Here is a 13,791-nt window from a genome sequence, read left to right as displayed (position 1 = left end):
ACCCAAGTGGTAATCTTCCCCTGAGCTCCTCCCCTTCCTCCTTCCGGGTCAATATTGTGCCACACCCATCTCACACAGCAAGCATGGATGGGCCCCAGTTTCTGGAAGGACTTGTTATGCCGAATCGATTCTTGCAAGTATAGGTCCGCAAGAAGAGGTTGCAGCATATCCCTGGTATGCCTTGAGGCTGTGCAAGGAGGAAGTTTGAGACCCCCTTTCCCCTCAGAAGCAGAAGGGGTTGTGACTGCTGTGAGGGAGTATTCTGCAAGCGGAGACATTGCCTGCTCTTTCAGTTACAGCCTACTGTTCCCCTCTTTGCCACTGAGCCCCATGAGCTCTGCCCAGCTAGTTGCCTGTCAATTGCCTAGAGTCCATGAACATTCCGCTCCAGCGAGTTACATTGGGGCAGTTTGGAGGAGTAGCCCCCATCTGGCTTCTTTTCCTTCAGAGTTTGGTTAGACGTATCTGCTGGTTATCTTGAATCCACCTTGCCCACAGGTGTCCCAGTTGTGCCTCCATGAGGAGCATTGCATCTCTTTCCGAAACAGATATGTAATACTGCTGCTGCTGAAACGATATTTCTATGCCCCACAGGGCTCATCGAAGCTCGAGAAGCAATTTTAGATCAAGAAAAGGGAACTAGGGAAAAGAACCAAGAGTCAGTGCTTTCGGAAAGAGAAACTGCTGCCAGTCAGAGCTGGGCGGTGCTGGGCGAGACGGAATGTTGGTGGGTCTGCCAATCTGCTGTCTAGTTTGAAATCCCAATTGGGGGACATATACTGTATTTCGCCTAAATTGATTGCAAGTAGGTGACTTTTCCTTCTGTTTTGGCACTCACCACCCAAGCGATACTTCCATTGGAGGTCGCAATGTGGCTAATACTGAACATAAATAGGTATCTGGGATGTCCACAGGCATGTATTTTGTCATGCCACTGATATCCTGCCCTTCCGTCAGGATGGTGTGCACGGTTCTGCCTCCCCACTTCTATTCTGGCAACAATCCTGTGAGGTAGGTTAGGATGAGAGAGACTGAGTATCTGGCCAAAGATCACCCGGTGAGCATTAGGGCTGAGTAGAGGAGGATTTGAACCCAGGTCTCCCCTGGTCTCCCCCAGAACTCTCACTATGCCACCGCTCGGGCTCTCAGTATTGGCTGCAGGAGAACAAGGAGGTGGAAATCCTGCTTTTTAGCAGGGCAACAGAGTAGTGGGTTGTCTATGCATTGTTAAGATTGGCTGGCATGAATTTTTAAAGCGTCGAATCTTGCTTCCTCATAGGGGCTTCTGAAAACTGCCTTTCTCCGGGGCCTAGCAAAGCTAGAGAAGAAGGTCCCAATCGCTCCTACAGCCCCACAGCCTACAGCCCCACAGCCCAGCCAGGTCCCACTCGCTCCTACAGCCCCACAGCCCTACAGCCCCACAGCCCAGCCAGGGACAGCCCTGCCTGCCTCCTCTGCACTGCTTTACAGGGCTTCTCAATGTGACAGTTGGGACCTTTTCTGAAGGAGATAATGCACCTGAGCCTGACTCTGCCAAAGACTGGGTGCTGAGATTTGGGGGTCTTTTTAGGGAATGCAGTTGTGGGGTCGAGGCCACAGGTAAGGCAGACATGTTGGGTTTTGTGACCCTGGTGGAACACACGAAAGTGACACTTTGCAGTGGAGGCTGGTTTCAAGATTCACCAATCAAGAGCACAGTACAGAAGGAAAAACAAAAGCAAGGTGATATTCTCAGAGATTTGGCAGAATTTGAAAGATTCATAACTCAAGTGCTGAGCACTTCTTGGGTCTAATATACAAACTGGAGATACATTCTCCTGGATGGATACAAGGGCAGGAAGAAAGGTGTGAAGAGGGTCTACTGGGATCTACCAGGGAGCCATGAGCTTCCCAGGCCATGGTGGAACATGAGGATGGACACGTTGGCTTTTAAAAGAGAAGTTGCTACTACTCTACCCAGTCTAGGCTCACCCGTGCTGGAGGGGCAGTTCTTCCCACAGGGTGGAGGTGGTGTGTTTGTGCCAGCTTGCGCAAGCGCCTCAGGACTTTTTCTCGGCCCACCTGCTGCAAGAGCACTGCTCTCTGGTTTGGCCCACAGGACAGATTGGGGTGGTTAGGGTCTGTCTCCTGGTGGAACAAAAGAGCCATTTGCCAGCCAAGTCAGAGTCAGGTTTACACATCTAATTCATCGTTGTTGTTCTCACCACCACCACCACCACTGCAACAACCCTTGAAACCCGGAAACAGGGTTTCTGCTGGAGAAATAGGGGGATATGGGGGGTGAATTCCAAGCGCCATCCCACAGGAGTAGAGAGCCCAGGATTCCCTGGAAAGGGAGGGTGCTTACCACAAAGTAGGGTCGGGTCCGTTCGGCCTTGGTTGTGGAAAGGGCTGGAGTTTGCAGTGGAGGCTGGTTTCAAGATTCACCAATCAAGAGCATAGCACAGAAGGAAATACAAAAGCAAGGTGGTATTCTCAGAGATTTGGCAGAATTTGAGAGATTAGTAACTCAAATGCCGAGCACTTCTTGGATCTTATATGCAAGCTGTTAGTGAAGTTTGGCTGAGTAGGGTGAAACTTGCAGAGTCTGTGCCTGCCTCCCACGGGTGTCTCCCCCTCTTCTCTGATGATTCCTACGTGACTGGGGCTTGGGACTGGCTGAGAGCTTGTCCGACCCAGTTGATGGCCATGAGAACAGCTCTCTTGAAGCTCAGCTGGTCCTCCCGAGCTCCGCGATCGGCATCATTTCGGCATCATTTCCCAAACACTACCTCTATGGCTTGCAGTATTCTGTGGGATGAGCTGCTTTGTCTGCCGCATTCTTCGGTGGAGTTTTTTGCAAATACCCATGGTGAGAAGGTTAATGACAACAGGTCAAGTAGTGGCCTATGCAATCCTGCCTTTCCGCACTTTGGGTCAAAGACATCAAGAAAAGGACACAGACCCACTTCTGAAATCTCAGCTCCATCATGGGAATACTCAACGTTCTCTCAGGACTGCTGTTTTCACAGTCCAAATCAGAGACTGAATGGTACAGGAATCCTGTTCTCCTTGTGGGGTTGTGCATGTTTTTGGTGTTCCCCAACTAGTGTGTGAGTTGAGGGCTGGGTCGTTGGAGGGGAGGGTCCCGTGGGAGGCGGACACAGGCTTTAAAGGCATTTCCTCCGATCTGGGTTATTTGCTGGCTGAGTGTGCTGGGTAGCATGGCCCTGCCAGAGTCTGTGCCCACCTCCCCCGGGTTCATTTCCCTCTTCTCAGATCTAATTTTTGATGCATACGTGACTCCATGGTGGGAGGGCGCACAGCTCCTGAGACTGCCTGGGAGCTTGTCCTAGCAAGCTAATGGCCATGATGAGTACAGCTCTGTAGTGTGTTGTCTATTGAACCTTCACAGAAACTCTACCAGAACTCCCTTGCACAAGTGCAATGGGGAAAGATCTAGCACTCCCTACATGGCCCGAGAATGCAGTCCACCCCTCGGTTCCAACCCCCATTCCTCTTCTATAGGAGACTTAAGCCTTGCATAAAATGCATGTGGATAGGTGTTGGCATGAGATGTTCAGATTCCTTAGGTGATGCTCACTCCCATGGCAAGATCTACGCAGTCTTGGGGTGAGCTGAGGCTCTTGGATCTGAGGCAGAAAGGTTCAGCACAGGCTCACTACCCCGAGGACCAAAAATGCATTTCTGCAGATGGTGGCTGACATCCAGAACCACAGAGTGCTATAAGAATGATGCTGAGCAATCAACTTTGGAGAAGCCGCTGCCACTCTGTGTAGACCATACTGAGCTAGGTGGACTAATGGTATACTGCCACTCAGTATATGGCAAAACTGTTGTGTACGTACGAGCATAGGTCTCATCATGCCACAGGGAAATTCTTGTAGCCAGCGCTCACGCTCAGGGAGAATTCCACCCAGTCCTGGAGTGAGCCAAGGCTCTTGGACCTGCAACAGAAAGTTTCAGCACAGGCTCGGTGCCCGGAGGTATGAAGAAGCATGATCTCAGACTGTGGCTGCCATCCAGAGCAGCAGCAGAGCGCTGCTGGAAAGATGCTGCACAAACGCAAAACTGTTCTGCTAGACAGCCACCCTAACTAGCCAGCAAGACATCTAAGCCTGCAGTGGGCTTGTCCACATTGCTGAGGCAACCTCTACCCTACTCTGGTCTCTCCGTCTGGTCTGGTCTCACAGTGCTGCTCTCTGTGCAGGACCGGGGTGTGTGTGTGCTCTTTTAAGGGATAAGGAATCCCCTTGAGCCCCTGTGCCATCTTGACTTTTTCTCAACTTCTAAAAAAAATCAAGAAAAGGACACAGACCCACTTCTGAAATCTCAGCTACATCACAGGAATGATCATGGGACTACTGCACTGACCTTCCCTAGATCTGGCCTAAGGCAGAGGATCACCTCAGACTGGAAAGGCTTCCAGGGCGGGAAGACATGCGAACCAACTGATGCTAGATGGACAGTGCCAGATGCACTGTCCCTCCCTCGGGTTCCGGCCCCCCTTCATCTTCTGTTAGGAAGATAAGATTTATTAGAACGTACGCTGAGAGGTCTCCTCATGTGATGGGCAGGTTTTTCTTTTCGCCATTGTGCACATTTAAATTAATAGTCACCCTGTGACTATTAGTCACTCAGTAAGCCAGGGCTCTTCCACCTGCAAGAGACAGTTTCGGCACAGGCTCGGTACCCAGAGGGCTGGAAATGCATTTCCTCAGATGGTGGCTGACATTCCGAGCAGCAGGAGAGCACTGGTGGAAAGATGCGGCAAAAGGGCACAACTGTTGTGCTAGCCGGCCACTCTAACTAGCCAGCAAGAGATGGAAGCCGGCAGTGGGCTTCTCGACATTTCTGAAGCAACGTCTACCCTGCTCTGGTGTCCCCCACCAGTTGGACTGTTCCTGTCTGGAGCTATCCAAGGTCCTGATCTTCCTGCCCGAATCTTGCTCCCTTCAGAGCTGTCTGAAGCAGTGTTCTTCAGCAGCAGGCCTCCTTCACCTTATGTGATTGTCTAGCCCTAACCCTGACAAATTATTTGCTGAGCCTGTGCGCAGCTTCAGCCCAAGCCAAAAACTCTGCACAGTCCCCCTGGACCCATATGTGTGGATGACCATACCCACTGTGCAGTGCTGCCATCTGCACAGGCCGCAGTGTTTATATGTGTGTGTGCTCCGCTAAGGAAAAAGGAACCCCCTTGAGCCCCTGTTCTATGTTGGCAGGCATGCTGGAACTTCAGCCTTCCCAGAGAGCTCTTCTAAGAGGGCTCCTTCTCTCTGAAAGGGCCCTGCCGGCACTGAGAAAAGAGCCGGGCCATGCCGAGGTCAGCACAGTGGGGAATGGTTCTCAGGCTGAAGGGTTTCTGCCCCAATGGCCCCTGCTTGGAACAGAGTCAAGGTCACTGCTCTGAGGTCTGGATTCCTCCTGATACTCTGAAGGCATTTCCTCCAACTTTGCTCCTATGCTCCGGGAAAGTAGGATGACACTGTCAGTGTCTGCACACGCCTCCCATGCATTCCTTTCCCTCTTCTCTGATGAGGTTTTTGACTGGTATGTGATTGGCGCTTGGGAGGGTGCAGATCTCCTGAAAGAGTCTGGGAGCTTGTCCCACCAACTAATAGCCATGATTACAGCTCTGTGGTGTGTTATCCATTGAAACTTCACAAGGCGCACACAAGTGTTGGCTTCTTGAATAGGGCCCTTAACACAGGCCTGCAGCAGCATCTGGGGGCTGAGCTATACTTCAAGGTGCATCCTTTACTCATGGTGCCTGCATACACTACCCCACCAGCCGACCCATTTGGTCACGATTTTGAAAGGCTGCCCTGAAAGGATCACAAGTTCCGACTTAGAAAAGAATACTGACCAATGCATTGATTAGAGCTGAAGAGAACATTCTGGAGAATGATCTTATCCCATCTATTAAATGCATGGGTGAATATTCGATCAACCTATCAGTCATGTTCTTTCCCAAGCTATTTCTGTAATGTCTTGAAAAGAGAGACCTGTCTTACTCAGAGTGTATGAATTGCTCCGTGACCTGCAGTGGCAGTGCTTACAACACCAAACAAAAAAGCTTCCTCGGGAGTGAGGGTGTGGTAGGAAGGCCGTGAAGATTGATCCAGCTGCAGGGAATTATTCCTTTCCTCCTCTCTCCTTTGCAGGGTCAGACTGAGGAGAAGTTGGCCGCAGTTATTTGCTTGATTTGTTTGTTATTTTCTATTCCTACTTGTATTGCTCTGTTGCTACAGTGCAACTGCATTTGGACTAAGCATTGTGGAAACTCCTCCAGCTGTCATCTGCTCCCAAGATCTCAAGCAGCAGAAGGTCCAGAGAGGATTTGCTTCTGCAGGAGGGTTTTCCCTTCTGCTTCTTAATCAAGGTTGACTAGGGCAGAAATGCACTTTGTTCAGCTGATACAGAGTTGTTGCAGTATTGGATGGTCTGTTTGGTTATGACGGAGAATCCTGAACTGTAATTGGTGGTGGTTGCCGTAATGGTAACTTGTCTGTGTTTCTACCAGTGGCAACAGGTATTCTGGGCTGGATTTCAATACCTTTGAGCCTGGGCAAGCACACAAGTCTTTCCAGAATGAAACCTGCTTTACTTGCACAGAAAGGATCAGCCTGAGGAGGTGGTCGATCAATGCCCTCCGAGGTGGTCTTTGTGGCTGTGAAGCAAAAAGAGTGAGAAACTGAGTTTGTCCCAAGTCTAGGATTGATGTGAAACCTTCTTCATTTCTCAAGACATGCTCATGCCTGGGATATATTGTTACAAATAGTTCATCTTCTTATATATCCAAGTCTTTACTTGTGCAAACCGACTGTTATGTTTGTTTACGTCTATTCCTACTTGTGTTGATATGCTGTTGCTATAACGGAGATGCGTTTGACCTAAGCGCTGTGAAAAATACCTTCTGCTGCAATCTGTTCACAGTATTTAAAGCAGCAGTAGGTCCAGAGGGCTTGATTTGATTGTCGATTTGCTTGTTATGGAGAATCCTGAACTGGAATCTGCGGTGGTTGCCCTCATGGTATTGATGTGAATACCGATTCGTCCCTGGGTCCGCCTTTTAGCCAATCAAACAGACTCAGTGGGGATCAATTAGAGGCCATTTTATTTGCTGCTGCAGCCAGCAAGGTAAATCAATGGCTATTGCTCTGCATTGAAATACAAATTGGTTATAGGTGCATCTTACATTTATACAGACAATCTGAATGATGTTGACACCCTAGACATAGTATACTTGGCAACAAAATGGTGGACTAAGTATCTAGTACGCATGCAAAAGATTCATTGTTCATCTGGTGATCACCCCTTATTTGGTTACATCCTGTTTTCTTTAACTGTCAGCAAAGAACGGTGAGAACCAAGTTTCTTTAGATACGATTTAGTGGAGAGAGATAATCATGTGAGGCCGTGTCCTTGAGCTCGCCTGAGCTGGGCTGGGGTACTTGAAGTTAGAGTGAGGTATTCTAAGTAAAATGGAGTTACTTTGGTTTTCTAAAACACATCAATTCCCCCCTTAAACACTGCATCATCCTGAATCTTCAGGATGCCTTAAATAAGGTTTGTAAAGGTACAGCTATATGTATGGGTCTTACATTGTGGCAAGGTTTAAAGGTTCTCATAAACATTTGGATTAAAGCTGGAATGCATTATAAGCAGCAACATGTTGATTATCAATACAAAGAAAACACATGCTATAACTAGAATTATCTTCTGTGCCTATAAATCCATAGGCTCTCCATATTAGTTAGATGAAAGTTCTAACTGTTTGGAAATATTAATAATAGCTGCTTTTTAACACAAACTCTTAGATGGAACTCTGTGTTTCGTGTGGCTAAAGGGTTTGGGACACATGTGGTTTTGGGATGCCTTAAACATTTGTGATGCATTAAGCATAGTTTTTACAGAAATGGTATGTGCTATGGCAGGCACATTGCATACAATATTCTAGAGCTACAAACATAATTATATAATTCTATACATCACACACACATCCTTAACGACCCATATCTGGCATGATTTGATATAGATAAAAAGTTTTACACATAGCAGCAAAGTGTACATATAAAGATTATACAACTTAGAGCAAGCAACATGATTTTAAACCATCTTTATCCCAAATAAAGTATCAATAACAGTCTTGCATTCTGGACCCAGGTGCTTCTGGTGATTAATGGATTATCAGTTTGTGGAAAGCGATAGCGATGACAAGTCATGTATAATCACACTGATTAATACAAGTGTCTGTAAAATTGCAGGTAAAGCTTGGGCCAGCTTAATGTCTTAGATCACAAAGGGATCAGTAACTTGGAGATAGGTGCAGACTTGCAGGTAAATGCTCTGGTTGAAACAATGAGATGATTGGCACAATATATAAGTGAAACAAATAAGGAAATGTCTGGAGAGCAAGCATGTGAGGCCCATGATCTCACAGCACAGGAGATAGCAAGGTTTTCAACATAATGGTAGCACATAGTCACTACAAGAAAGTAATATAAGAAAGTGGTGCAAATCATCAACTCCCACCCCCCTTAGTGTCCTCTAAAGTCTGTCATGGCCAAAAAGGAAGCCATGGAGAGCTTTAGAATTCAAAATCTAAAAGTCCCTGGTAAGGAAAAATATATTTTAGTCCTTCAGTTGAGAACCAAATGCTCTTGTAAAACGTTGCAGGATTTTGGCTATCCTGATCCGTGTTGTTTTGGCTTGTTTGGCTAGTGTCCACAGACAAGCTCAAATGTTCATGTGTTTGGGAGCCTTGACTCCCTCCCCTTGTGGGCAATCTGAAATCGTGTCTTTGGCAGAATTTGAAATAGTGTCTTTGGCAAGGTATCTTACCCAGGTAGGATGGTTCTAGGGCTTTACAGCTTGGGGAAGTGCTGTTGCATGTATGACTCCAGAGAAAAGTGAACAAATTGGCTTGCTTGTTTGTTGTCTATTCCTCTCCTACAGCACTTAGGAGCAGTAAGATGAACTGTGCATTAGGCCTTCTTCCTCGAACACAGGACAGGGTAGTAGATGGACGTTCTGTCACCATTGGGTTGGATTGGAAATGCAGATAGGGACTGCCCCCGGGTAGCTGCTGCTGCTGCTGGTTAGTTTTCCTGGGTCACTGTTGATGGAGACTCCCTTGGGATCACATTCTGGCGATGGATCCAGGTATTCCTTACATCTGGGGAGGACCAATCCTTCTTGGAAAGACAATTCAAGGCACTGTTGGTTGCAAACTTGTTTACTTGAGAGAAAGACAGGCAAGTGAGTTGCCAATTCCCTCCCCCCCCCCCCATGTAGGGACAGCATCCTGAGACTAAGTCTCTGGGTGCCAACCATTAGCACAAAAGGAATAGTCAAGTTTTCAAGGCAAATAATACAAAGGATGGACAAAACCTGAGGCTAATTCAATTTGGTCTTTTGGCATCCCCCCCCCCCCAATTTATATTTTTGTTTCCCTGTTTGCCTTGGGCCCCCCTTTCCCTGAAGATCAGAACAGGGGATGATGTCTTAATTTGAGGCTTGGTGGCCAGGCGTGAGGCTGTGTGTGGGAGCCGGTGCTTCTTGGAGGCTGGCTGGCTTGTGTTGTAGGCTGGTTTCTGATCACGAGAACAAAACAGCAATCCTGGGCAAAAGCAAGGCAATAAAGTCAAAAAGAAAAAGGCATTCACATTTTTCACCTCCCTTGTGAGTTTGGGGTTTTGAGGAGGCATTCAAGCCTTTCAGGTCAATCACAGTCACTGCTAACAAAGTCCAGTTTCCATGTGGCATCTCACATTCTCTTCTGCATCCTGTTCTTCCTCTTTACAACAGCCCTGTGAGGCAGGCCAAATCATTTGAGTTGAAGGCTCTGTGTCGCCCAGCAAGTGTCTTGGCTGAATGAGGATTTGGACTCGGGTTTTCCCGGTCCTGTTCCAGCACTCTAATCACTGCACCACGCTGGCTGACAATCATACTTAGAGTCCTTTGTCAGGGCAATCAATCTCCATCCAGTATAACTGGCTTCATCGTCAGTAACGTGTAGATAGTTGTGGTGTCCCCGTTCTCCATCTTTAGCCTCATAATTAACCAGTCACTGATGGATTCAAGTTTGGGTTTGACATTTCTGTAAAGCGAAAACAACCTCTCGAGACAAGGAAAAAGATAGCCCACAGTCAATCCCTGCCCTCTGTTTACCCACAGCTTGGGCATTACCTGACTTGGTATGTCCAGTGAGATACTACTATACCTTGCTAAAGTAGGATTGTTTACTATACAAATTACACAGGCTGTTGCCACATGTTCTGCAAAAGGGTACATCCAAGAGGCACAAAAGTGTCTTTGTATTGACTAGGAAAAAACAAAGGTGTGGTGCAAAGTCAATGTCCTTTTTCTGAATATGTGGGGGGGTTGTGCCAAGATAGTTAGCACAGGTATCAAAGTTGCTTGGAAACAGGAATGGAAGGAGCAGCGGTTTTAACTGCAGCATCTGCCATCCAATTACCTTTTGTCACTGGGTCATTTCCCTCTGGTGACCTCTGCAATGGATGACTGCAACCTCTTCTAGTAGTGTAACAGCATTCTAGAGTTCTGATATCTGTGTCCCATATTTTACTTCCTTGTTTCCCACTGTTAAAAATCTTCTTTCTTTCCAAGTGGCCCCATGAGTTGTGTAAAAATTACCTTGAAGGTGATGAGCTCTGCAAGCTGTGCTGACTGAGATACCTGGAGAAAGAGCATGGTCAGTCACTTCTCCATCGCCAGCTTCCGTTGTCCATCTTACATGAAGCTGCCTCCATCTGTGTACAAATCAATGTCTGCATTTTGGAGAGGTTGATCTTTAAGATCAGGACGGCTTGGCATAGATGCAGTCCACAGCTTGCAAGCAATCATGTTCTTGGTCTTCTGTAGTCTCAAAAGGAAGTAAAGTAGCTGGATTAAGAATAGCCATGGAAACCCCAGAATTCCCCACCAAAGGCACATGATATTCAGTCATGTGTGAGGGAGTCAGCCATCTACTGCCCCAGACTAATCCCTTTTAGCTGGGAAATTTCCAAGGTGAATTGCAAACCGGTGCTTTGGAACTCCTTGCCACTTGCAGGATTGGCAAAACAAAATTCCTTTCATCAAATCTCATGTCTGGGATTTTAAGATTCAGCTGCTGTGAAGGCAAAGCAGGGCTGGTGGTGAGACAAATTAAAAAAAAATTTTTGAACCTTAGACCATTTGATCCTTAGTTCTCAGTTTACATCAAATTCAGCTAACAGAAATATTGCATAGATTTTGCAAAAACATGACAGTAATACAATTAGACTCATTTATCTTAAAATCCATTTTTCCTTCTCACCCACAATTAATCTGGCTGGAACACAAACTGCTTTACAGAGAACCTCTTTCCCCCTCCCATCTGGAAATGGGCGGAGTTATCCTTGTTCATCAGGGATCAGCTCAGTTGTGAGCAAGAATTTGAAAGGGAAACTTCCGGTTTAGAGTTTTGAGCTCACGGAAAATGGTAAGAGACCATCTCAAGGAAATCAGTAAACATAACATATAAAGGCTTATGAGACTCGGTAGTGGCAGAAATATCACAATTAACTTGATATAAGAATGAATGAAATAGAGCTTGCTCTCATGCCTAATGCATTTAGCCATAAGCAGCACTTTTGCAGAGGTGGGAAGATTCAGCCCTCAGTTGGCCAGCTGACCGCTGAAAGTTCCCTGTGTTGCTCAGGCCATGACCAATTTTATGTTCAATTAATATAATAACTGTGAATTTTGGAATTCAATGTCAGAGCAAGTTTGGTCTGGAACAGTTTACAGAAAGGAAAAAAACACAAACATGTCACTAGTATAAATACATTCACAAATACAACAGAATAAACAGAATAAATACAACAGAAACCTCATCTTCACAGAGATGAGCTATAAAATTGATGTGGGTTGAATTCCTATACAGAAACAGAGCTTTGGGCTCCCTCTCAGAAACATGCACACACACACACACACACACACACACTGAGGCTTGTCTTGTGTATTTCACAGAACAAAGGACTAAACAAAGAAAACTCCATATGAGTCGCAAGGAATTTTATAACATTTTCAATCTGTTAGCCATAAACTCAGTTAAGAAAGTAGCTTAAATAGAACAAACTTATCACAGCCATCCATAAAAACAACCTGTAATTCTATATTACCTTTCCACATCACAATCTTATAACTTACTGGTGCTTTTCAAGCATTTTTCTTTTTGTTGTTGTTAACAACCTCCAACCAAAATCCTTTTACGTATTTCCTTCTAGGTTTTTCTTCTTCTTTTGTCTGCAATTCCCATATGCATTCCTTCAAAACTCCATTTTCTTTCCTCTTTTCCAACTGAAGTAGTTGAAGAGAGATAGAAAAGAAGAAAAAGAGAACAAAAGCAGCCTTTTGTTCAGAGAAACTTTTGCAGCTAGAACAGTGTTATCTTTTGGCTTGGTTACAACAGGACAGTGGCAGAGACTGTTTGCAGACTGTTTGCAACACACGGGCAAAGCTTGGAAGCAACTTGGAAACAGAACACAGAGAGAGAAATGATTTTTGCAAAAGACAATCATTCTTCCTTCCTTAACACTTCTAAAACAGAGGCAAGTGCAAAAGGATGTTATTTTCGGAGTCAGGAGGCCTCTGACTCGAGTTCATAGTGGCCAAACTTTCATACAAAGGCATTTCAAAACATGTTTTCTAAGAGCACTCTTTGCTCCCATGATAATCACCCAATTTTTCAAGACACACTCCAAAGGTGTACATGAAATCCGTTCAGATTTTGTGTACTTGCTATTTCTGCTACCCATAGCCCCCCCCCCTTTGAGTTGGTTGGGCTTAGACTGTTTATTTCTGACTCAAAGCCGCCCCTCCTTGGGCTCTTGGCTTAAGTCACTCCTTCCCAGGCAGCCCTACTTCGGCTGTGGGTTTTTTTTGTTTTTGTTCTCTCTCTCTCTCTTTCCCCCTTCTCGAGCTGAAAGATTAAACCGCCCCTGCTTGGACTTTTTGGCTTAAATTGCCCCCCCCTCGGGATTTTGGCTTAATTTGCCCCTGCGTGGGCAGCCCTTCTTCGGCTGTAGGATTTCCCCCCTTTTCTCGGGCTGAAAATTGCCCCTCCCTGGGCTTCCCCCCCCCCCTTTGCCCCTCTTGGGCTGAGGAGAACCAAAAGATGTCTTTGGATTTCACTCTCTTACTCACTCACTCTCTCTGTTCACACTTTCATTCACTCTTGCCTCGATTCCCAGATGTGGCACGTTGTGACGACTGGTGCATCCCGGGCCCATGAGAATCCTCCACAGACAAAAGCTGTGGGGCGCGCTGGATCTCACTGTCCCGTGACGGGTCAGACTGTCCACCCAGAGTCACATCCGACTGTCATGGCACCAAATTGTTGTGAATACCGATTCGTCCCTGGGTCCGCCTTTTAGCCAATCAAACAGACTCAGTGGGGATCAATTAGAGGCCATTTTATTTGCTGCTGCAGCCAGCAAGGTAAATCAATGGCTATTGCTCTGCATTGAAATACAAATTGGTTATAGGTGCATCTTACATTTATACAGACAATCTGAATGATGTTGACACCCTAGACATAGTATACTTGGCAACAAAATGGTGGACTAAGTATCTAGTACGCATGCAAAAGATTCATTGTTCATCTGGTGATCACCCCTTATTTGGTTACATCCTGTTTTCTTTAACTGTCAGCAAAGAACGGTGAGAACCAAGTTTCTTTAGATACAATTAAGTGGAGAGAGATAATCATGTGAGGCCGTGTCCTTGAGCTGGCCTGAGCTG

At 46.3% G+C, this 13,791-nt stretch overlaps 1 protein-coding gene across 1 annotated transcript in view; it reads right to left on the bottom strand.

The window, feature by feature from the left end:
• Nucleotides 1–4,633: 4,633 nt before the first annotated feature.
• Nucleotides 4,634–13,791, bottom strand: part of LOC128350546 (uncharacterized) — a 29,304-nt gene continuing 20,146 nt past the window's right edge. Inside the window, exons 6-7 of the mRNA XM_053308955.1 lie at nucleotides 6,608–6,670; nucleotides 4,634–4,660 (exon numbers count right to left, since the gene is read on the bottom strand). Of these exons, the coding sequence (XP_053164930.1) occupies nucleotides 4,634–4,660; nucleotides 6,608–6,670 (90 nt within the window). The remainder of the gene's footprint in view (nucleotides 4,661–6,607; nucleotides 6,671–13,791) is intronic.

This window comes from Hemicordylus capensis, chromosome 3, assembly GCF_027244095.1.
Source record: "Hemicordylus capensis ecotype Gifberg chromosome 3, rHemCap1.1.pri, whole genome shotgun sequence".
In the NCBI taxonomy this organism is placed as follows: Eukaryota; Metazoa; Chordata; class Lepidosauria; order Squamata; family Cordylidae; genus Hemicordylus; species Hemicordylus capensis.
The sequence above is the reverse complement of the archived record's forward strand: the minus strand, read 5'-3'. Positions and strand labels throughout refer to the sequence as shown.